Source organism: Calliphora vicina, chromosome 3, assembly GCF_958450345.1.
Source record: "Calliphora vicina chromosome 3, idCalVici1.1, whole genome shotgun sequence".
NCBI lineage: Eukaryota > Metazoa > Arthropoda > Insecta > Diptera > Calliphoridae > Calliphora > Calliphora vicina.
In genome coordinates, this window is record NC_088782.1 from 68039240 (window position 1) to 68064358 (window position 25119).

General features: G+C 29.1%; 1 protein-coding gene across 2 annotated transcripts in view; it reads left to right on the top strand.

Moving 5' to 3' along the window:
- Nucleotides 1–1555: 1555 nt before the first annotated feature.
- The window catches only part of Prps (phosphoribosyl pyrophosphate synthetase), a 43879-nt gene continuing 20315 nt past the window's right edge, over nucleotides 1556–25119 (top strand). The window contains exons 1-2 of one of the 2 annotated variants that reach the window (XM_065506266.1): nucleotides 1556–1705; nucleotides 15402–15624. In XM_065506266.1, coding sequence (XP_065362338.1) covers nucleotides 1675–1705; nucleotides 15402–15624 — 254 coding nt within the window. In that variant the 5' untranslated portion in view covers nucleotides 1556–1674. The remainder of the gene's footprint in view (nucleotides 1706–15401; nucleotides 15625–25119) is intronic. The other variant, XM_065506268.1, reaches the window with a different exon arrangement.

Sequence of the window (25119 nt, forward strand, 5' to 3'; positions counted from 1 at the left end):
GGAATTCCCGTGAAAAACTCTAGTCATTTCGTATAATTAGCACAATTATGAATAAAAAAAAACTCCCAGGGAATTTGTATTCATAATTGGGCTGAATATATTTAAGTAGTTAAATTTGGAATAATGCGTAATTCGTTTTATTTTCAAATCAAATAACATCGTTTAAAATGTATCAGTATCCAATTCCAGACATATTATCATATAAATATTACCCATACGTAGCCCCACACCATAATATTCCAACCACCTAATTTGACTGTCTTATTCCTGTCTCTCTCCCTTAGGTGGTATTACAAATGTTCTCCTATCACTTCCTCTTAAATTGTATTTGGATTTATCCTAAAGGAGAATTTCATTTCTGTCTCACCAATTCAAGGCGTATTTATTATAAAGTGGTGTCGGTAGCACAGCTGATTATATTTTTCGAGCTGTCAAATTCACTAGTGTTTGTTGTTGCTAATACTGCACATACGTAAAAAGAGGCAGATTTTGATAGTTCCAGCCAACAAAAACAAATAGCACATTATAATGAATTCGCCTTGGACCAGTTTAAATGTTCTTTGGTAAATTGCATACGAGCAGTACGGTTTCCTCCGGCTAACAGTTTGAGAACTAATTTTCTATTTTAATTTCTTAAACTCTCTTGCTATTAAATTAACTTGGCTTGGGGTAGTTTAATGAGGTCTTCATCCCAAATGCTGAGAAAAAAATTATTTTTTTTATAATTTTTGAAACTGCTGATTTAGCATAAAAACGTTTTTAAATTTTCGCAAATCTTGACTCTAGCTATTTTTATTAACAATTTAAAAACCTTAGCAAAATATTATCAAAATAAATATTGAAATAACGGTTAAAAAAGTTTCCGTTCTATTGTCACTCAAATGTCAATTTAATTGTCAAATATATAACGTATTCCCCTGTTTTGAAATCAACATTTGCAGTTTTTCTGTCGTGTAATTACAATACTACTAAATTGTCCATCCCTGTTACTAAAACAAAATAAATCACGGCTCTCCTAAAACTACCAGTGATGCAATATTAGATTGTGCAAAGAAAGCTTATTTAAGCTTTCATCTCTTTTCGTACTAATTCTCTTTCGATTATTTACTGCTCTTAAAGTTCGATGTAAGTAAGAATATTTTTTATTTTGGCAAATAGTATCGTTGTACGTGCTACGTACATGATTTGTTGTTGTTTTTTCCACCAATTTCATCTACAAGTAGTAGTGATAGCTCCTGGTATTAACACAACAATAACAATATTTTTATACGCTCTAGTCTTGCGCTTTTTAGTACAAGCTAGACAAGAAGCCAAATTAATAAAAATAATAATAAAAACGCTGTTTGTATCAGTATTCACAGCGTAAACATCACAACTAATACAAACATTTTTCGTTTTTTTGTGTGAAAAAATTCAATACAAATTAAATTTTGTAAAAAAAAAAAAAAAAGTGAAAACGAAAAAGACTCGTTTCAAAAACACATTTGTCGCTATTGAATTCTTGACAGAGGTCATGAACGGTCACATTTTCTAAACAAACCAACCAACCAAAAAAACAGCCAACCATCCAAACGAAATTTAAGATAAATGTACAAAAAGTGTTGTTGAATTAAGAACCATTATCACTAACAACTAAAAAAATATTCGCTTTTAATCAGGTTTGGAATTTACGAAATGCCTGGACGCATGGATACTGATGAAAATGGTTAGTGGAAAATTTTGTAATTTTTGTGTTTTTGAATTAATTTGTTAAAATATTGTGTACAGCTGGTAGTTATTACATCTCTATATAGATTTGTGTGTTTTGCATGTGAAAATGAAAATTAAATTGTGATTTGTCCCATTGAGGTGCATTGTTTGCATTTGGCGCTTAAGAGAATTGTGGTGATTCTATGCAATTTTGTGTATAAGTGCGCTTTTGTGAGTGAGTGTGTGATTGAGTGCATTTATTGCGAAACTCTCTTAGAGTAGAGATCAGTGGCGTTGTTAAACGTGGGGAGCTGGCAGGTTGTGGCGAAAACATCTGTGATAACCTCGTGTAAATTGTTGCTAATCATGAACTGTCATGTCGGTGTTTACGTTATTAAATCTGTGTTATCAGTGTTTTGTATATTTTTATTTTGTCTTATCACCACTTCTTTTCATTTAATCGTTTTGCAATGTTGCTACCCCCAGTGACGTGTGTAATAATTGTAAATATTTGTCTCGTTATGCTTCGCTACGATTTGATACTATCCGGTCAAAGGTTTTACCTACCAATGGAAGATTTTAAATATTTATATTACATTTAAATACGAATTGTTTTGAATTATTAATGATGATGAAATCATTAGACATTGAGTGTTGAATTTATTTTGTATGCAGCACAAATGTGAATGGACTTTTATTATATTTATATACTGCTTGATTAAATTAAAGCCATTTTAAAAGAATTCTTTTTGGTTTTAATACAAAACAAATTTGTGGTTTATCAGTTGAATTTTGTAAAATAATTCTCAGAAAACACGCCATGTTAATTAATGCTTATGCTTACAAATAATATAATTTCAAATAACATTAAATTTCATTAATATTTCGTTTAAATGCCATCTTAATACAACGTGCTTTCGAATATTATATTTTAACCACACGTCTCAGCAACTTATTTAACAAAATTGCTTGCCAAATCAGCCAGAAATATTTACTCTCGCCCTTTAACGGATCATATAAACCAATTTTCTTCATTAACGAAATATTTCATTTCTACCACGACTTCACTTATCTCAAAATTATCAATAGGTTATATTATAAAATCGGATTAAATCATTACAACTATCATTTATTTTCAATACTAAAAACTCTCATGGAAAAATAAAAACATCACTGTAAACTTTCATTAAATAATAGAAATCATTACGTTTTAAAAAAATTTATTTAACATTTACATAAAACCAACCAATGCCAGATGATTAGCTATCAAAAACGTGTATAACATGCGGTCCCTGCTATACATCTCATTGTTGAAAAATACACTACTTCAACTATTTTTTGACAGAAAACTATAAACGCGTGGTCGGTATGTTAGATATTATGTAGATTGTACGTATAAATATATACAGTGTTCGACAAAATAATAGGTATAATCACTAACTTCTACGATTAAATTAAAAAAAGATGTCAAATTTAAAATTTGCAGAAATAATACATTTTTTTTAAACTTAAATTTTTATCGACATTAGGTAGATAGATTTGAAGGGATGTGTACTATAGAAGTACACTTCCATTCGAAGACCCATAGGATCCAGTGTTAATCCCCAAAAGAAATATAAGTCAGTGTGAACTTGATGTGAAGAGAAGAAATGAAATTGGAGAGAAAAAGAATGAAGTCAGTTGACATAAAGATAATTAAAGTGAATAAGCCAGTCCAAAGAAAAATCAGTAAACGTACAGTAAAAATAACCAGCATAAAGTCTAATGGATTTCTTAGATCATATTTAGCTATATCCCCCAGTCCATCATCGAATCTTTCCCGTAGCCATTTTTGCCTTAGACTGTTTCTGGTTCCCTTTTACCAATGAAGGCTTCAATTGAGCAGTGCCCGGTTATCACTCCTACTAAAGACCAACAAGTGTACTGGTTGCCTTTGCATCCAACTTTGGCCAAATAGCCCTCGATTGGTTTGTAGAGTCCCGGAATCTTTCTAAGATCAACCGATAATAGTAGGTTTAACTTTCCCGTCCCTATTAATATAGTCCAGATCCGAACCATATCTGGCCAGTTCAATACAATCTGATTGTGTATATGTAGTTCCATCGACATTAACTTACATAAAATAACGAAAAATTAGAAAGAAATTATAAGAAAAACCCCTTGAGTGGTATTCACACAATAATGTAAATTTTGTACCAAGGGAGGCAAATCTACCTTCGGCCTGTGGAAATGTATTGGGCTCTTGTAAAAAAAGAATTATACATCAAGAATGATAAACTAAAGATTACGCCATGCGCATGATTTCCCGTTAGATGACGTAAATGTTCCTTTTTATGGGTTGCCAAGTCTGTTCCATAGGTGAAAATTACAATTTCTTGCTAACATCTTTATGTATTGTGTGAGAGTTGGCAACCTTGGATTTAAAATTACTTGACTATTAGCCAAAACATTCATTATGTGCTCGTGTTATACATTTACAATTCAATTCTTTTTTACAAGAGCCCAACACATTTCCACAGGCCGTAGGTTGATTTGCCTCCCGTGGTACAAAATTGACATTATTGTGTGAATACCACTCAAGGGCCTTTTCTCCATAGTGGCAAGATGCCAAATCTGTACAGTTTTAATAAAGGTAAAATCCATTTTAGTAGACACTCCGTAGTATGTATTTCTATGTTTATCAAGCCTGATGTCACAAATGATTGGCTTCTTTTGTCACAACAGCAAATGGCATGCCACACAAAAAACTTCTTGGGAAATTTTGTTTGTTTTTTTGTCCGGTATTATTCTTGAACATTACCTCGTTCATCAGCCACATGAAAATCTTGACCCCGAAGTTGTGAAATGTCTTCCAGTACATAAGTTTCATCATCCATCACACAACAGGTTCTTTACCGCATTGCGATCTGGAACGTTCTGAACTTTTTACAACTTCAACCCAGCATTAGCTTTGGCTTTACGAGCTATTTTGTGGCCGAACGGTGCTCTTCGAAAGATTTGTTCGACTTCTTTTGCCTTACCAATACCTGTTAGACCTATTTTTCTTCCTGATCCAGGTTTTCTTTCAATGTTCAAGTCTTCCTTAGATCTTCTGCAGACTTTTGAATAGTTTTTTTATTTCTTAATATTAGCACATTGAAGTTGATGTATTTATTAAAAGGTTAATCAAATTTTGTTAAAAAAAATTGACATTTTTGGTAGTCCCTATTATTTTTTCCAACACTGTATTTATGGATATTGTAAACAAAATATTTTTCGTTTAAATTATGTTATACCTACAAATGTATGTAGTATGTATCCATTAGTTTCTTATATACTAGCTGTAGTCAGATCTCACCGAACACAAACAAATAATACTTACTACTCTTAAGAGATAAATTTAAAATTAATTTACTGCTCATATTATTTGATAAAAAGTTATGTATATGGTATGAAATAAATTTGTTGGTCAAAAGCAGCTGATTATAATTTTTTATTATTTTTTTTGTGTACAGAATTTTGTGTTGAAATAAATACAGACGAATTCACTTATTTTGTTTATATATGGAGTTTGACAAAAATGCGTACGGGCGAATATTTTTTATATGTGTAGTTTGACATTTATGAGTGCTATTTCCAAGGCGTATTTAACAAGGTGACAGCAGTGGCGAATTGAAATAAATACAGGCGAATTCACTTATTTTTTATATATAGAGTTTGACATACGGGCGTACGGGCTAATATTTTTATATGTGTAGTTTGACATTTGTGCGTGCTATTTCTATAATCAGCTGTGCTGTCGATGGCACCTTATTAAATGCACCTTGGCTATTTCCTTATCAGCTGTGCTGCCAATGACACCTTATTAAATGCACCTGAACAGAAATTTTTCTTCCATGTGGGGAACAAGGCGAATTCATACAAGGTGGTGGTAGTTCTACAAAAACAACAAATGGTCTTAACAAATGTCAAAAAACTGAAATTAAAAACTAAACAAATATGTATTAAAACTAAATATAGTGTAAATAATTCAATAGTGAGGGCCAAGGCGTATTTAACAAGGTGACAGCAGTGGCGAATTGAAATAAATACAGGCGAATTCACTTATTTTTTATATATAGAGTTTGACATACGGGCGTACGGTCGGATATTTTTTATATATGTAGTTTGACATTTGTGCGTGCTATTTCTATAATCAGCTGTGCTGTCGATGGCACCTTATTAAATGCACCTTGGTGAGGGCTTTACTTCTTTATGCAAAATATAAATATGTTGTTAATTAGCTTAGAATATATAGATATTGAAGTATAAAAACAAGCTTTGACAGATGTTAGAACCAAACAAGCGAAAAAAGAGTAATCAGCTGATTGACTGACTCCACCTTGTATAAATTCGTCTTGGTGGGGAACATGAAAAATAGATAGGCAACTGAGAGCAAAAAAAAAACATATAAGACTGTTTTCAAAAACCTAAATCATGAGAATGTATTCCCATGAATTTTGTTATTGTATCACCTACATATACATATATGTGAAAGAGAGTAATTTCGTTCATTGACATGTCTCTCTCCTTCCGTTCTATTTATTTATTCTAAGAGTTAAAACGCAAATTATACAGATATGAATCAGCTGGTTTCAGTTAAACCAAAAAACCAAAATGAAAAATTAAACAAATAAGTATTTTAACTTAATATAGTGTAGATAATTGAATAGTGTAGGCTTTACTTATTTATGTAAACAATAAATATTTTGTTAATAAGCTTAGAATATGTAGATATTTAAATATAAAAACAAGCTTTGACAGTTGTTAGAACCAAAAAGCGAAAAAAATATCAGCTGTTTGACTACACCTTGTATAAATTCGCATTGAGTTAAACATGGCAATAGAAAACAAACAAAAGAAAATGTCAAAATTATTGTGGTTTGGAAAGAGGGACAAATAATATCACACTCGTTGCCTAATGAAAATTGTATTTTTTTTCTCGCTCTGCAACCACAACCATTGAAAAGTGGTTGTAGAACGTAAAAATAACAATATTCGATATTATTCGATTTTTCAAATTAACGAAATTTATATAAACAGTTAATTAAAATATTTTTTTTTTCATTACGTTTTGTTTTTTTTGGCTCTTAAACATTTACAAAAAATTGTCTTAAGTCTTTTTATAAAAAATTTGAATTGAAGAAAAATTTAGTCATTCAATGCATGTGTAAAGCTATTTTGTAATGAATTTGAATTCAAGAAAATTTGAATGATTCAATAAGGAATTAATTATATAAATAACTAGCTGAACCCGGTCCGCGTTGCTGGCCCTTAGAAAACATCTCTTTTATATTGCATCTCGAATTTAATATACAGTTTCGGACAAAGTCGGTGATTCAATGAATTCAAAAATTCAGTAGGATAATCGACGGTTTGTTCTTCGTTCATTACTGTGTCAATCTATTTGTATTTTATTGTTTTGCTAGGCAGTTTCAATTGTATTTGCTTATTGATCTTGTTAACATCATTATTTGTTGGTGCCAAAATTGCATGTTCCCACAGACAATCCGAATTGTTGTAGTTCGTTGTAAGACTTGGGAATACTTTGTTGACAACGTCTTGAATATTCATTTGCATTTGGCAGAAGTCCGGAAATGAAATCTTATTTGTGGAGGGATCAATTGGAATTTTTCGTATAGTCATTGGGAAGCGTGAGCAATGATCCAAATCTGTGGTACATTTGGCCTTGAACTTTAAAGGTGGGCATGAAGCCGACATCATTTCCCGTTTCTGCGACTCTAGACGTATATGCCCTTTCGAAAACAAATTTTATTTGAATAAAACCGTTATTTTTTATTAAAAGTGATATGCGGAGAGTTATTATTTTTTTAATAGATTTCATATGGAAATTTTTTAATCATGCACCTAATTTGCAAGAGTAAACAAAATTGTTTATCATCGATTGATAATATAAAAGAACTTCTATAGTACCGGACATGTGTTGGAATGTTTTCCTTTTTTTCTTTTACACCAAATCATTAATTTTTAGAATGATGTTAAGCAACAAAATGAAAATTGTCATTGTTTGAACGTTGGAAATAAAAAAAGTATTTATGTGTTACAGTGTTACCCGCTATGCTTTTCTGAAGATTCCGTGAAAATTTTATCAAAATCGGTCCAGCCGTTGAGTCCATATGGAACATACATACACACATCTGTTTTTATATATAATGGCATTAACGGTATAATGTAAAAATTAGATTTGTACACACCTCTCCGCCCACAGACCGAATATCAAAAATCTGACTTTACAGTGTTACCCGCTGGGTTCTTCTGAAGATTCCCTGAAAATTTCATCAAAATCGGTCCAGAAGTTTTTTATATATATAGATGGTATTAGCGGTATAATGTAAAAATTTGATAATGCCACGCCCCTCCGCCCACAGACCGAAAATCAAAAATCTGACTTTACAGTGTTACCCGACAGGCTATTCTGAAGATTCCCTGAAAATTTCATCAAAATCGGTGGAGCCGTTTTTGAGTTCATTCGGAACATACATACACACATACACACATACCCACATACAAACATCCATTTTTATATATATAGATAGATGAATTCTCAAAGTAATGAATTCAACACAATTGAAGTACAAAGGAATTAAGCCTATGAATTAATTCATCATTAATTCATTAACGGAATGGTTAAGAGATACAATTTATTTCGATTTCGAAAATGCAATTCAGAATTAATTCTTTTGAACCTTAGTTTATTATAAGATTGTCATTTGGTTTATAATTTCCTCATTTTTCTTTTGTGACCGCAGAAAAAATATATGTATATGGGAGATTTCATGTCAAGTGATATTTTTTTCCGAAATCAACTTTTTTGACTTTTTTTTTTTCAAAATTGGCCTTTTGTTTTGTAACTCAAAACATACATTTTTTTATTTATATGCCAAATCAAAAACTTTGTTGACTTTTTTTTCGATATTTTATGATATGTTTACCTTTAACTATGAGTGGCAAGGATACACACAGTTACTAAAGTATACGTACGATCGACTTTTGGACCTTTTTAAAAAAATCTATATATTTAAAAATACAAGGCCTAACTCATTCATTCACTCACTCACTGATTCACTGACTCATCAGTCATGAATGAGTGAGTGAGTGGATGAATGAATAAGTCAGGCCTTATAGTTTTATATATATAGATTTTTTAAAAAAGGCCCAAAAAGTAAATCGTATGTATAATTTAGTAACTGTGTGTATATATAAGTAGAGCTTCGAATTAAATAATTAATTAAATTTGAGCTTAATTCACTAAAATCTTAATAAGGAATTAAAAAATGTCAGCCATTCATTCTATAAAACCATTCCCAACATCTAATTCTTTAGTTTCATTTAAAGGTTTTTATTTAAATATAATTCATTCATCATTTAATTAATTCATGATTCAGTTCATAACAGAATTCATTCAACCTTTGACTGATTAAATTTTTGTTAATTCAAATCTAATACAAAAATTCAAAATGAAAATATTTTTCTTCATTGAGTTTTTTTTTATTTAAGCCTTTTTATTGAATCATTCAATACATGCTTAGAGCCAAAGTATACCAAGTAGTCCAACTCTCAATTTTTTCAAATTACTCTCTCACATATACGGGTACCGTGTGAGCTCAGAGAAATGTAAACAAATGAAATTTTAACTTTTAATTTTTGATAAAATAACTTTCTATTACATATTATTACTTTAACGCATATAATTTTATATTTTTTTAAACACTTTTAGCACACTTTCATTGTTAAAAAGTTTCTATTTTGCACAAATCAACCCAGTAGGATTTTGAGTTAACTTAAAAATAACTCATGGTTAACCACAAATGAGTCAGAGGTGACTCAAAAGCTAACCATTTTCTTAATAAAACCCTATTCAGTTTTTCAATGTAATGTCATAGGAACGAGTCAGTACTCACTCACTTTGCATCAGTTTCAGCTAACCAGAAGTTACCTAATTATGAGTTAGCTTTTGGTGCATAAATAAAAGAGCACTATGAGTTAGCTATGAATAGACTAACTAATAAATGGATTCTTTGATTAACATTATAATTTAAAAATGCATTATATTTTAAAATTTTCAATTATTTGTTATAGTGTTTATTTATTATTGTTAAATTGCTAAAGTTTTACATTTATTTAATACTATAAGCTATTCTAAATTATACAAACTAAACATTTAATTCCCGCTGTTCAATTAAATAATAATAATAATAAGTTAATTTGAGTCATTTAAATATTCATATGTACACATAAAAGGTAAGGGATTTATGGAGTTGTCCTTTAATTAATGATGGCATACAACGTGTCTGAAATTGATTATTTGATTAAACTTGTAAACATGATAGCGATATAATAACAGAATACTTACAGAAGACGCACGATTTGCTTCATTTATTTTATTGTTACACTCGGATAACTCATCGGCATTCTGAATTGGGAAGAATTTTCTTATATTTTCCTCAAATTTATCTTTCCTCAATAATTTTTCTGTTAAAACTTTTTGAGTGGCTAGTGCTTCCATTATGACAGAATTTTGTTGTACTGTGGTGGCTAGTTGCATAATGGAGAAATATATTATATTTGTTATAAAAACACTTTGGAGATATATGTATATACCTGTCAATTCCTCAATGGAACCTTTAAGTTGCTTAACGGATTCTGTTCATTTTAGATACAAAAAATATAATGTTCACTTAGATAAATTTATATAATAATTCTTATATGTACATTACCTGTTAATAGCTCAAATTTTTCCTCATAGTACTTTTTCCAGTTTTTACAACATAACGGTGTGTTTGGATTATCTGTAAAATAAAGCATGATTTATATAATAAATCTATATTCCAATTCTTACCATTCGGGATTAAATTTTCACCAAATGTGTATCTTTTAATGGTTGGATTCTTGATTTCCATTTTATAAATTAGTATTCTAGGTTTTAATTCTTCTTTTTTATTTAGGTGCATCCATGCACAATTTTGTATTGAACTATTTTTTTTTTTTTAAATTTTCACAACTTTTTATTTTATAAGGAAATATTGAAAAGTATTTCAAATGTTTCTGTTTATAAATGTAATTTGTAATGCTTTTTTTAATTTATGCATCAGTTTTGAGTGAGCAAATAGTCAACTAGACTTTGAACTAGCTCGTAAAAATCCTGCAGGGAAGAAAAAAATATTTTTGGAAATTCTGACATGTAATTTTTTGTTATTGTAGAATTTAAACTATAGGACAGAGTTACAATTTTTGGTATTGAAAATTCATACAAATTCAAATTTAGAACATATTTATAAAACTCTGTTGCCTGTAGAAAATTTAAAAGTTACCAACACATGTGTAATTTTGTTACGCACACATGTTTAGAGTTAGGTTCTTTTTTACTAACACATGTATAGAGTTAGGTACTGTTGTCAAAGAGTTGGACTACTTGTTATACTTTGCTTAGAGCCATAGAGAAATTCACATAGAGCGGAAACTCTGCTGTCAAAGACCTAACTCAGTTGTCAAAAACCAAAGTGGTGAGAATATATTTTTTTGTTTGAGTTTTTTTCTAGTTTCCGCTCTATGTATCTCTATGCGTAGAGCAGAATCTAGAAAAAAACCCAAACAAAAATATTACTCAAAATAATCCACCTACGAGTGTTGTTTTTGTTTTCAGATGTTTTTTTTTACTAATACATTCTCACCACTTAGGTTTTTGACAACTGAGTTAGGTCTTTGACAGGAGAGTTTCCGCTCTATGTCTATTCCCTATGGCTCTATGTCTATTTCTGTATGTTTAGAGCTATTTTGTAATAGACTTGAATTCAAGAAAATTTTAATGATTCAATTTCACAGTATGTACTTCATTCTTTATTAAAACATTCAAGTTTCCTTTAACTGAAATCCATTACGCCCTGTCTATACTTGACAAATATTTATCATAACAATTAATGACGTTTGATGTCAAGACAAAGTTGTCTGAGCAAAAGCACTAACAATTTTGTCATAACGAAGCAATAACACTAATAAATGGAGACTATACCTGATAATTTTTTATCTTGATAACCATTTTGACGTTTATCATGATAAAAATTTATCAAGTATAGACAGGGGATTAGAAAATAGCTTTAAAAATGTATTGAATGAATAAATTTTTCTTCAATTCAAATCAATTACAAAAAGTTTTAAGAGAATTTATTTCAATTCATTTTGTAAATTATTAAAAAACGAAACAAAACCAAATTAAATAAAGAACAAATATTCAATTTGAATTATGTATGTATGTATATATGAACGGATAAAAATGTAATCATTACAAGGATGAATGAATTTAATTCTATTCAATGAATGAAGCTAATGAATTTGTTTTTTGGGAATGAATTCTCGAACAATAAATGGCTTTTGTAATGCACTTTCCGACTTCATTCTTTGGAATTCTCCATTTTATTTCTATAATAAAATTTATGTGCTGTTTTTCTATAGCGAGTGAGCGCTTTGAGTGGACGTTTTACATGTATTTTGTTTTTGTTACAATAACAAAACACATGTTAAATTTCCACTCAAAGTACTCGTTCGCTATAGAAAAACAGCACATTAGTTAATTAAAAATAATATTGAATTTATTTCCAAAAACAAACTAAAATGTCATGAAATATCAAATACAAAATTAACTCAAATTGTTTAAAAAGCAAAAGTGTAAAGAAGTAAAAACGTAGCTCTAATGCAACTATTTTGTTTTTGGTTTTAGCCAAACTGCTCTTTAAATACATTGCTACGCTAACTACTCTACATTGTGAATACCACTATTGAAATTGTATTTTTCCTTTATCTTGCTCAAGGTTTAGTACCTGAATACAGGTACATGTTTAGTTTCTTGTAATTAAAATTAGACAATGACCAAACCTTTATTTTTCTGCATCTGGAAATTAAATTTTATGATTTTTTAGATTACTTTTAAAGAAACCTAAAACTATAAAAAAAACTTACCCTTAATTCAAAAAGACGACTGAAGAACACCGAAAAAGTATTTTTTTTAAATACATTTTCCGTGTCTCCGTTTTAGTCTCTTAGAAAAAAGAATTGAATAGTGAAATTCATTAATTTGGGCCAGATTTTAAACAGTAACATACAATTTATTTTAAAAATTTGTATGAAAATCACTCAGTTTTAAAATAGTTTTTGAACAAATTTAATCGTTTTCTGGCCGTGTTTCTGAATCAGGCCTGGCCCTAACTATCTGATGAAATATATCTTAAAATTTTGACATGTAACTTGAACTTAAAGTTTTCTATATTTTAATTCAAAATGTGTCAATCTAAAATTTAGATTCTAAATTAATGGGAATTAGACACCTGTTGTTAACAGTTGCATCATTTACGTTGTATGCGAACAATCTTCATATCATATTAAAAAAAAATTAAACAAAAAATCACCACGCCACTGTTTAGTGCAAGATACATACATATAAATATTTGTATCTACCGGCATTTAATGTATAATAGTGTTTCTAAGAGTTTATCTCTTACTGTTTTCACCTGCAAAACTCAAAACTTTAAGAGTATGTGAGAACAAAGCTTTATAATAATTGTCACATGGGGTAGCAGGGATGACAAAATTGGTACAATTGTGCTTTCTTTTGGTGCAATTTGTTTCGGAAAAGTACAATGGTACCAATGACTCATTTGGTACAATTTAGAAATTAAACTTTAATTATGAAAATAAATATATATCGTCATCTAAAATGCAAAATCACGTAACATCACTTTTCATAAGTTTATAGGAGAAACAAAAAACGGTATGAAATGAAAACTACTTAGGTATTGACATAATATTTTCAAATCTGAATTACATTGAAACTAGAATTATAATTTATACAAAAAAAGTACACTTTTCTGAAACAAAAAACGTATCATCAATATAAATTTTTATGAAAAAATAAAAATATTTTTTTTATTTTAAATAAATGCACTTTATATACATATACATACATTGTTTATGTTTTTTAATTACCAACAATTACTTTTTTAAACTAAAAAGGTACTTCATTAAATTTTCATAAAGACTGCAAAAAATATTCAATAATAAAATCAATTTTGAATTTTTTGATGATACGTTGTTTTGCATTTTAGGTGACGATATATGTACATATGGAGATTCATAAATTTGAATTTTAACAATTGCATTTAATTTTCAAGACCTTAATAAAAGTTTTCGTTATGTTATACATATATTATAGCAGTTATAACAAACCAAATGAATTTGTTGATGTATTTTTTACAAAAATAAGGAACCCAACCTCCACCACTACTGTAGGTCATAACTTCTGATAAAATTTAACACAACTAGTTTTAAAAATAGCTTGTTAATTGATTCATAATTGGCCATAGATTCCATAAAAGGCCCACTTCCTAAAAATGCTTTAATATTTTCAAATTTTAGTAATGCCTATAAATTCGGAATAACTAAGGGCCCTAAATACTGTAAAAAGAAGAAAAACTTGGCATATTTTTCTTATATTCTTGCAGTTATCAGAGTTATGCAAATTAATTTCCATAAAATTTTTGACATGAGGACCCTTATTGTTTTGGTTAATCAGAAATGTTGATTAGTCGATTAATCATTATATTGATTAATCAGAGCGTTTGATCAATCGCACATCCCCAGTTTTAAATACAGTAAGACCTTGATAATCCGAAGCGCGTTAATCCGGATTATTCGGTAATCCGGAAATCAGTTTTCATTACATTGTGTACTCTATAATCCGGATTGATTACATCTTTATAACTTTATAATCCGGATTTTATACAAACTTTGGAAAAAAGTTTGAACAATTCTCGACAAACAATATTTTTACCAAGCAAAATACTTTTTTATAAAATGTTCTTTTAAATGTAATCATTTATTTAAATGATTCGTAAATATAATATATCATTGGATATGTGTTTTAAAAGCATTTTTAATACAAGATCAATGTTTAAAATTTGTATTCTTCGATTGTCCGGATAATTTGATAATCCGGATTAGGGTCTGCCATCAATTATCCGGATTATCAAGGTTTCACTGTAATTAAAATTTAGAGAATCGGTTCATAATTTGCCAAATTTTGTACTTTTTGGTTTTGTAAAAATTGGGAAAATATGTAAAAGTACAATTTTTATTACAGTTTTAGAATACAATTTTAGCCATCCCTGTGGGGTAGTATACAAAAGCTCCCTTTGAAAGCTTCTCAGAGCCAACTAAAGAAGAAATAACAAAACAAACCCCAGCTAACCAAGAAGAAACGAATAAAAAAGAAAACATAAAACGAAGAAAAATATGTACTAACACTTGTAAAGAAAATCAAAACAACAACAAGCCACCTACCAGACCCAACACACATGCATGCAAACATTTCTATAGAGACAAATTAGAATCCAATAAATAATGGAAGATATTAAAAACACTCGTAATTAGAGTGTTTTTTTCTTGTTTTACAGATTTTAAGAGTAATTAAACCTGTACTATTTTGAGTGAAAGAGAGAATATTTTGTTTTAGCTACCTACTAGAGCACAACTACCACTGCATTAAACTCATACTAACATAGATTTAAGAGAATATTTCGAAAAGAAAATATGTTGTTGTTATTGTTCTTTATATGTCTCTTCTTTCTTTGTTGTTCTTATTAATGTATGTGTTTTTTTTGTAATATAAAAACTTGTACTCGTAGATTGTGTGATGCCAGTTCGATCTGCTAATCCGATACGCGCAAAAAGTTTGATACGCGACAATTTGGAGAAACAAGCCTTAATAAATTCATTACACTCCAGAATGCCAAACATTAAAGTGTTTTCGGGTACATCGCATCCGGATTTGGCCCAAAGGATTGTCGACCGTTTGGGTATCGATTTGGGCAAAGTCGTAACGAAAAAATTCAGTAATTTGGAAACATGGTGAGTAAAAAAAATTAAAAAAAAAATGTATGAAAAAATCGAAAACAAAGAAGAAAAAGCAAAAGTACAGAAAAACTAAATAAAAGTGAAAAAACCTAATAAATATAAGTGAAAATTTAAACAAATTTATGCAAAAATTATAGAAAAATTAACACAAAATTTTGTAAACTAGAAACAAATTAATAAAAGAAAAAAAATTCTTAAAAACACGTGAACATTTAGCAATTGAAAAATGTGTGTTTGAGTGTGTGTGCGTGTGTGTATGCAGAGTGTTTGTGTATATGAGAGACTGTGTTAAATATTGTTGCTGGTTGTTGTTGTTTTTGTTTGACATGCCAGAAAAAGCACATGCAAACAATTTATCATACCAAAATATACGACAGTAGAGTGGTTAATAATTTTTATTTTTAATTTTCTTTAAATTAAATGGACAATTTGTCATTTGAAATTGTCTTCTAAATGACAAAAACAACACCAAAGTACGGATTCCATGTTTGTATTGTTGGTGTTGTAAAAAGATAACAACAAACTCACTTGCACAATGGCCAGTAAAAAAATGCACAGACATAGCCACTTTATTTCTTCAAGGATGTCTGTTGCCCTTGCCAAAGTCTAAAGAAAACCAGGTGTTTTTCTTCGTTCCTTTCATCATTGTGTGTCAAGTAAGTAACAGAACCAAAAGAGAATGTTAAATAAGAGGAGAAGTGGAATGAAAGCAAGAAGATTCTGTTATTGTGGTTGTGTTGTCATATTGATTTAATTCATTCATTTTCTTAATATTATTTTTTATTATTCTCTACATCATTGACTGTACCTTCTGGCTTAATTTGTAGGTTTTGTTTCAAGAAGAAAATCCATAAAAAAAACATTTTTTTCTTTGTTAATTTTACTACATCTACACCACTGCCTTTCTACTCCGCTTCCTACATACACTTGGACACACACATGCTATGGAATGGAATACTTATAACAAACAACAACACAAACAATTTGTTTAAATTTACTATTAATTAGATTAGTTAGCATTGCGAGAATTTATGCTTTTGTGCAACAACACAATCGAATAAAATATAAAATAAACCAAAACGTTTTTCAAAAAAGTGTGAAAATAACTTACTGTAAATTGTAATAATAATAATTTAAAGCAACAACAAAATGATTGGAAATAAAAAAACCTGCTAAAGATCATGTGCTTTTGTAGAAATCACAAACAAATAAAACCCTACTAAATACCTACATATAATTTATCAAAATTTGTCTGTTCAAGAAATACCTACAAATTATTTTTTTATCATTTAAAAACGCCTCAAAGTTGTTGGTCTTTTTTTAGAGGTTATAAAATACATTTTTCCCTAAGTGTTTACAATTTGTTGTCATTGTTTTTGTCAGCGTTTTTAAATAGGCGTTTAAATTAAGTAAACAACTGATATATAGTTGTTACAACAACAAAACATAATAGAAAAAACAAGAGTTTTATATTTGGCTAGTCGAATCATCTAATTTGTGGGTATTTTTTAGTTATTGACAATCAAATATTTTTTTGATATAGGGGTTATATGGAGGGTATGTCAATTATGGACCAATCCTTACAAAAGTTGGTAGACAGTTATGAATTTTCAAGTAATTTTGTATGGGGATTAGGGACTAATATTGCCCTATTTTCGCCATACTTAACAGTATAATTTCAGAGAACATAGAACTAATTTGTGCAAAATTATATCATTATTGCCGCATAATCAACATATTTATGCAGGGACCGTAAATAACGGTTATCCAGAAAATTAATACTCAAAAACTACATATTAGAGTCAACGGAGACCTGTACCAATACGTTCGTATTGAAGTGGTCTTTCAAAATCTATGGTGATATTAGAACGACGATCTGAACTCCACAGTTAACAGTTATTTTTTAACGTAAAAATAAAAGTTCAGATGAAACTTTTAAAAAGGCAGTTTAAATTAGACGTTTTTGGACCGATATTGCTCATTTTCAATACCAGACATCAACAGATAGAATTTGTGGAACATGACGATGTCGATTGGCAAAATAAGATAAAAATATATAGTAGGAAGAGGTCAGAGGAGGAGAAAATTACAAGTTCCAGTCATTTGACGGGTATAAGTCACTCCGAGGTCTATATTTGGTGTATGTAGCCAATTACCATTCATTATAAAGTCAAAGGAACGATGTCCTTTGACAGTATTACTTAGATCTCCAAATGTTGGAAAGTTATAGAGTGGTATATAGTATCATCCTCTTTATCATTATGACAGCTTCTACAGAAGTCATTGTAGGATAATCCAAGCCTCCTTATGGTTGCCGAATTTGCAATGTCCTGTTTAGAGTATCCAAAACCGAAAACCGGTCAACCGGTTTTTTCATCTTTGTAAACTCCACCGGTTTCGGTTTTTGTAAGACGGTTAACCGGTTTTAATGAAATATATATTCTAAAGCTCTTTCAAACATATTTATACAAAACTTTGATATCATTTTTAAAATATTGATTTAATTTATAGAAAATTATAGTATTTGACAATATTTCGTAAAAGATATAAAATAATTGCATAAAGATAGAGCCTTAAGAATTCAAAAATGCTAAATTTCGGAAGATTTAGTACACAATTCTTAACACATCTCCCATTTGCGTCCACAAATGATACTTAATTTAAGGAAACCTTTTTCATATATAAAACGGTTAACCGTTTTTTTTGAAGACAAAACCCGAAACCGTTTCACCCGTTTTTTAAAAGACAATAATCAAAACCGGTTTTTTTAAAAACGCACTTTTTTGGTTAAACCGGAAACCGATGGATTCACACACCTATTTTGTCAGGAATTCTAAGTCTCCGTCAGGCTTAGAATACACTGTATAAATTAAAAATCTTAACCATATCAGTGCTTCTAAAAGTTTAACTGGTTTTTGCCTTAATTTAGTATTAAAAACAAAAGTTTTACCAGTTACCCGATAAATGTAAATAATCACTACTGTCGTGAAAAACATGTGAAATGTATGTTCCCATGAAATATCCATTTCCCTAGGAGGGAAAATTGCTATCGTGATATTCCCATGAACTTTTCATTTATAAAATAGTTGATGTTGTGCGTAACAGCTGTTTATTGTTTACAAAATTCCATCTAAATATTTCACAACATGGGGAATTTTTTCACATGAACAAAGTGCATGAGCGATATACATATGTACAGTAGCCCAAGAATGTCTACATACAGTAAAAATCATTATGTTACTTTAATTTAAAGCAGTTTTTTTAGTTTTTTTTTGTGAGATATATAATAATACATAGCTTATGTCGATTTTAGCAAAAAAAAAAATCAAATAACGCCCAAAAGTTCACCGTTATTAGAGTTATTGATTCTGAGTAAAATAACGAAAAATTTATTCTCGGTCACGCCTACTTTTGGGTGGGCGGGACTATTAAGTTTCATAATATTTTGAACATTAAAGCCAAAAAAATGTTCGTTATTTGACTCAGAATCAAAAAATTTAATAACGGTGAAATTTTGAAAGTGATAGGATATGTTGCTAAACCCGACTTAAGTGATGTTGTTTTAATTTTTTTTAGTGTGAATTTATTTTTTTAACAAATATATTTTCACTACTTTTAACTTACAAATACAGCTTTCAACGAAAGAAATTTAATTTGAATTCCTGTATGTAGACTTTATTGGACTACTGTATATTGACTCGCGATAGGGGTGAATGTATTTTTTTATGATTACAATTTACTTTTTACATAAAATAAATTTATAAAAAACAGAGTGCATAAATTGCATTATTTTGAGAAAAAAATTGCAAAGGCAACTTCATATGTTAAAACATGACATTAATGAACACTAACATTAACATGTGGTTGTCTCCATTTAACATGGTTTTTAAAGTTTTATAAATTTAAACGTCATTTTATAATATTGACAACACTAACTTTTATTATTTGTTTTTTTATTTGCGCTCAGATTCAACACAGTCAGAAAAAATGTATTTATTTTGTTATAGTATTTTTTATACACACTTTTTATGCTACTTTATTTATCTCTTAAATTATGCGCGCGCATTTCTAATTTTCTCTTTATTGCGCCTCTCTTTATTATATTAATTGTATCATATGTGATAGTAGAGGTATTTATATTTTATTAAAAACCTTTTTGTATTGTTTTAAAAGTATGAATGAGTTAAATAATAGGAAAAATAGTGATAGCGACAAATATTGATGAAAATAACGGTTAATTGATGGTCAGTCATTTTCTGTTCGTGCGAAATGTCATGCAATATGACAATTGATGTAACATAAAGATTAAGAAAAACACACTCAAAATGTAAACTAAAATAAAGTGGGTCAATTAGTAAAATAAACGAATTTTTAATTTGAATATTATTTAAAATATACATAAATTCATAAAAAATTAAATTTATTATTGGTTTTAGCTGATATTTGTAATGCCATTAATATGTCATTTAGGTTCGTCTGAGAATAACTTTCTAAAACGATCTGTATTAGAATAGACATCCGCTTAAATATACTAGCAGGAATGTAAATGAAAATAATATTTAAATGGTACTTTTTTCATCCCCCTAGTACAAGTTGCTGTATTCTATTATTTATATTTAAAACTTGTTTCTACTTTAAAATTCCATAATCTATGTATGTTTTTCTTAATAAAAGTTTCAGTATTCGGTCAAAATTAGGTATTTGGCCGTTTTTTGGCCTAATCCGAAATCTAATATTCAGTTGGATTTTATAGATTTGTTAAAAAATACTTGCAGGAATTGATTCCAGATATGATGGAAAAAAATTGCACTTTCAAAATCCATTTAAATTACCTAAAACAAAACTTTCAATTATTCAAACTTTATAATAAATCGGTTTGAGAAAATTTTGGTAAATTTTCACTTTTATTAAGAAAAAAAACAAATCCTCAAACAAAACTTTTTAGAAAACAAAATCATATAAAAACATGTGGTTTAAAAATCTCGAAAAAAAAAATAATAAATAAATTTGTATACATATACAAATACAAATAGGTATACAATTTAAAATAATAAAAAAACAATTTACCTCCAACGTTGCGTTTTACATACCTCCAATACATATGAACACGAGTATATAAATATTTTGTTTGTATGTTTTTAGACAAATAAATGTAGACAATCCCATAGAAACCATATGACTGGATAGATAGTAGTTGTCTTTCTTTTTTTCAATTTTTTTTTTGGCTTCAAGCCAACCATACATTTTTAAACATTTTAAGGCAGAAAAGAACAATCAAACAATATTTCTACTAGAAATACAAATGCGACATACGAAACTGCTAGAGATAAAGAATATAATCAGAGAATCTATTTATTGTATATCGCTATAAAACAAATTCAAATGCTGAGTAGAGGAAACTCGAAAAAAAACGAAAACAGCTGATTTGCACATAAAAAAAAGAAAGAACCATTGGCCCCTTTTTTGTTCTTTTTTTAAATGAATTAATAATAAAATTTTACTACGCGTTTAAATTTTGTTTGTATATTTAGCTATGGAAACGTGTAGTAGTTAGCCGGCCAAACTAGCCTAGCCAGTCAGTCAATAACCTAAACAAATTTATGTTATCATCAAATATCATAGGAACAGTGTGACATACTGAGATAAAACACAAAATAATAATCTTTCGTTATAACAAATTTTTTCGTATTTGTTTTTAATTTTTATTATTTTTTTTACTTTTTTCAATCACACAAATAGATAATTTTGTTGATTTTTGTTGGGTGTTAAAACTATTCATTATACCATATTATCTAGGTTTTTTTTTATTTTTATTTTACAATGACATTAACATTAAATTATCATAATGATAAATGTGTTTATTTGTATACCTATTTGTTATGCGTATTTTATTTTTTAATTTAAATTTTTTTTTTCTAAAATATTATATAAAATTTAATTTGCTTTTAAATCATTTTTGTTATTGGAATTAAAATAGTTATATTGTAGTTGTTGTATAGGAAACAGAGTTGTAAAACAGTGATTTTTAAATGGTCTGTACTGTAGGCCTAAAAATTTCCATTCAGATTCCTCTGCAGTGGTTTTTGAATAATAATATTTAAAGTCAATTCAAAACTCAAAAAGCAAAAACTTGATTTCATTTTTAAATAATAAAAACTTTCAAAATATGTATTTATTACTAAAATTTTTAGTACTGAAAAATGCAAATAGTAAGAAAAAATACCATCCCTGGTTGGTAATTAAATTAACCTTCTTTCCTCTTTACCACCTTAAAATACAAAAACTCTAAACACGCGCTCTCTTTTTTCTTATGTACATTTTTATAACAGTGTTCTTAACTGTATTAAATTCGAAAAGCTCAGAAATCAAGATAAAAGGCAAGCACTTTTTTATGAGTTTTCAATCTCACAATATTTGTATACCCTTCATTATAAAAGCATATACATACACTAGTTTGTCAGTCCGCTTGTAATTTTTATAATATTAATTTCCGACCCTTTAAGATTTATATATCGAATCCGGAATTGTCCATGTTGAAGAAATTATTGAAATATGAGGAGCCGCAGAACAAAATTTTTTTACAAATTGTTTTTTTTTTGTATTTTTATAATATTCCATGTTCCCCTCACTGAGACGGTTAGCAAAACTGACCGAAAACTGATCTATTAAAATTTAGGCCGGAAAACTGGCCGTAAACAGTGTTATACAAAATTTTAGTGACAAAGTGCCTGTTGTATAAAAATATAGACCGAATAACTAACAAACTGTTTTATAAAAATTAAGTCGGAAAAACTGGCAGAAAACTGTTTTATAAAAATTTAGTCCGAAAAACTGACCCAAAACTGTTTTATAAAAAAATTTACGGAAAACAGTTTTAACAAATTTTGTCCACAAAATTTACCGAAAATTGTTTTACAAAAATTTATTCCGAAAAACTAACCGAAAACTATTAAACTGACCGAAAACTATTTCATTAAAAAAATTAAATCCGAAAAACTGACCGAAACAGAAAAAAAAATTACTGAAAAACTGACCGAAAAATTATCAGCCCAATTATGAATAAAAAATTCCTCGAGAGTTTTTTCCCATTGAATTTGAATAGGAAAAATGGGAAAAGGGAAAAAACTCCCGGGGAATTTTTATTCATAATTGGGCTGTATATAAAATTAAATTTATTTCCCATATTGGGCGGCTGGTTTTCTGTCTGTATATTCTCCAGAAGCAGCAGGTCTAAAATGAAAGCTCTTCCGTACGGGGCTTCATAATATCTGGGGACCCTATTCCCACAGCTATAGTAACTGTTTTAACAAATTTAGTTCAAAAAACTGACCGAAAACTGTTCTACAAAAATTATTCCAAAAAACTAACCGAAAACTGTTAAACTGACCGAAACAGAAAAAAATTTACTGAAAAACTGACCAAAACTATTATATAAAATTTAATTTATTTACCATATTGGGCGGCTGGTGTTCTGTCTGTATATTCTACAGAACGGGGCTTCATAATATCTGGGGACCCTATTCCCACAGCTGTAGTAAATGTCACTGTTTCTTACTATACTCTTTATTTAAACTACAACAACATTTAACATAACAAATGACAACACCAACAAGTGCAAAGAAACACGCGCAAAATTAAACTCCTACTGTTGTTTTTGTTTTGGGGCCACTTATTGCGCACCCCGCTTGAAACCCCTTGATTCTATCGTATCGTCTCTACATCAGTCTTTGAGTTTTTCTTATCAATACACACTATAGTTATTGTGATTATAAGATGTGTGTGTATTCTGTGTTATTAGAAATTCATGAACAAGTTGTGTGCAGACATCATGTAGGCACAAAGTAAAACATACAAACAACAATGTGCAAAAACGCAAGTAAGCAAAACAACAAATAAATGAATAAACGAATGAAAGAAAAACAAATTTAAACTACATTCTACACTCAACTCTAATATAATGACCGTCATTGAGTGTCCCGCCCTCCCTTCATCCACCAGTCATTTGTTCGTCTGTCCACAGTTACCCTTAGACGAGGTGTTAAATGTTTAAATTGATTTTTTTTTGATTGGCTTTTTGTTGTTACATTCTTTTATTTCGATTGAACATTGGGTTATATCCGGTCTAAAGCTTTCTTAATGCGTTGCTATATTTTGAAAAATTTTATAAGAAAATGAGGGCACTTGGTCTAATTTTCTTTAGCAACGGATTAAGAATTCGGACACATTAAAATGTGAATCCATTGTAACAACTAATAGTTTCCTAAGACATCCCAAAATCCAAAAATTTACAATTTACAGATGGAAAAGTCTGTTTATACAATTAATAAATGTTATCAGTCACAAACTTTTGCAAGACACTGTATGTATACATGTGTTTGAGAGAGGAAATAAAGAATAAATGTAAACAAATCTCACATTTTAGTTGTGTTTGTTTTTGTTTTGGGGTTATAATTCATATTTCTTAGATCCCTATCCTTTAATTAAATTCAATTAGTGTAATTTTATCCTGTAACATTTTGGTATACAATATTGATTACATATTTTAAAATAATTTCAAAATAGAAATGACTATGTATGTATGTTTATATGTATTTATTTTCTATCAAGTTAAATCAGCTGGACTATTGTGTAATAACAAACGAGAATAATATAAAAAAATACTCTTTAGCAAATATAATTTTACTCTTTTTTACATATGTACTACATGTGTAATTATCATTTATATTCCAGCAGTTCTGGGAGAATGTCCCGAACTAGTAATTTTACCTCATATTTAGAGCAGGGAAGGGTGGTGTTGAAAAAAAATTAAATTTCCCCCAAAACCGAAAAGTAGTAATATGTATAAAAAAAGGAAACAAAAAATAATGCAAACAAAAATTACGTTAGTAAACAATCTAGTTATCTACGTAATTAGCTATTTGACTAGTTAGTTTAACAAGTGCATGTCCTAAGCAGATGGTCAATTGACCCTTTTTGATTACAATGAGACTGTCTGATAGCTGGTCCAAAGTAGTCAACTCATTGGATTCACATACCGGTTACATAGAATCAGTTACCTTACTAGCTACCTAACTGGTTACTTGATTAGCTACATAACTAGTCATTTAAACATGTACGGGTGACCTCAGTCGGTTAAAAAGACATTTCATAAACATTCCAATAACCGATTGCTTGTAAACAAACCTCCTGCGACAACTCTCCAATGGATTACTTCTAGTGGGTAAAATAACTACTTTCTAAAATGCAATACAAAATAAACGTTTAAAGTGACTACAGTCTAGGTTCCTTAGATACACTAAAATGACAATTGACTTCACGCTAGAATACCTGGGATGTATAAAGTAATCAAATGACTTTTCACTGCACTATAATAAAGAGTACATACGTGTCAAATGGCCCAAAATATATAAATTGGAGTCAGACATTAATGACAATTAATATCTATAAGGGATACATTGACTACTTCTTAACTGCTGGGTTGTTGTGTTT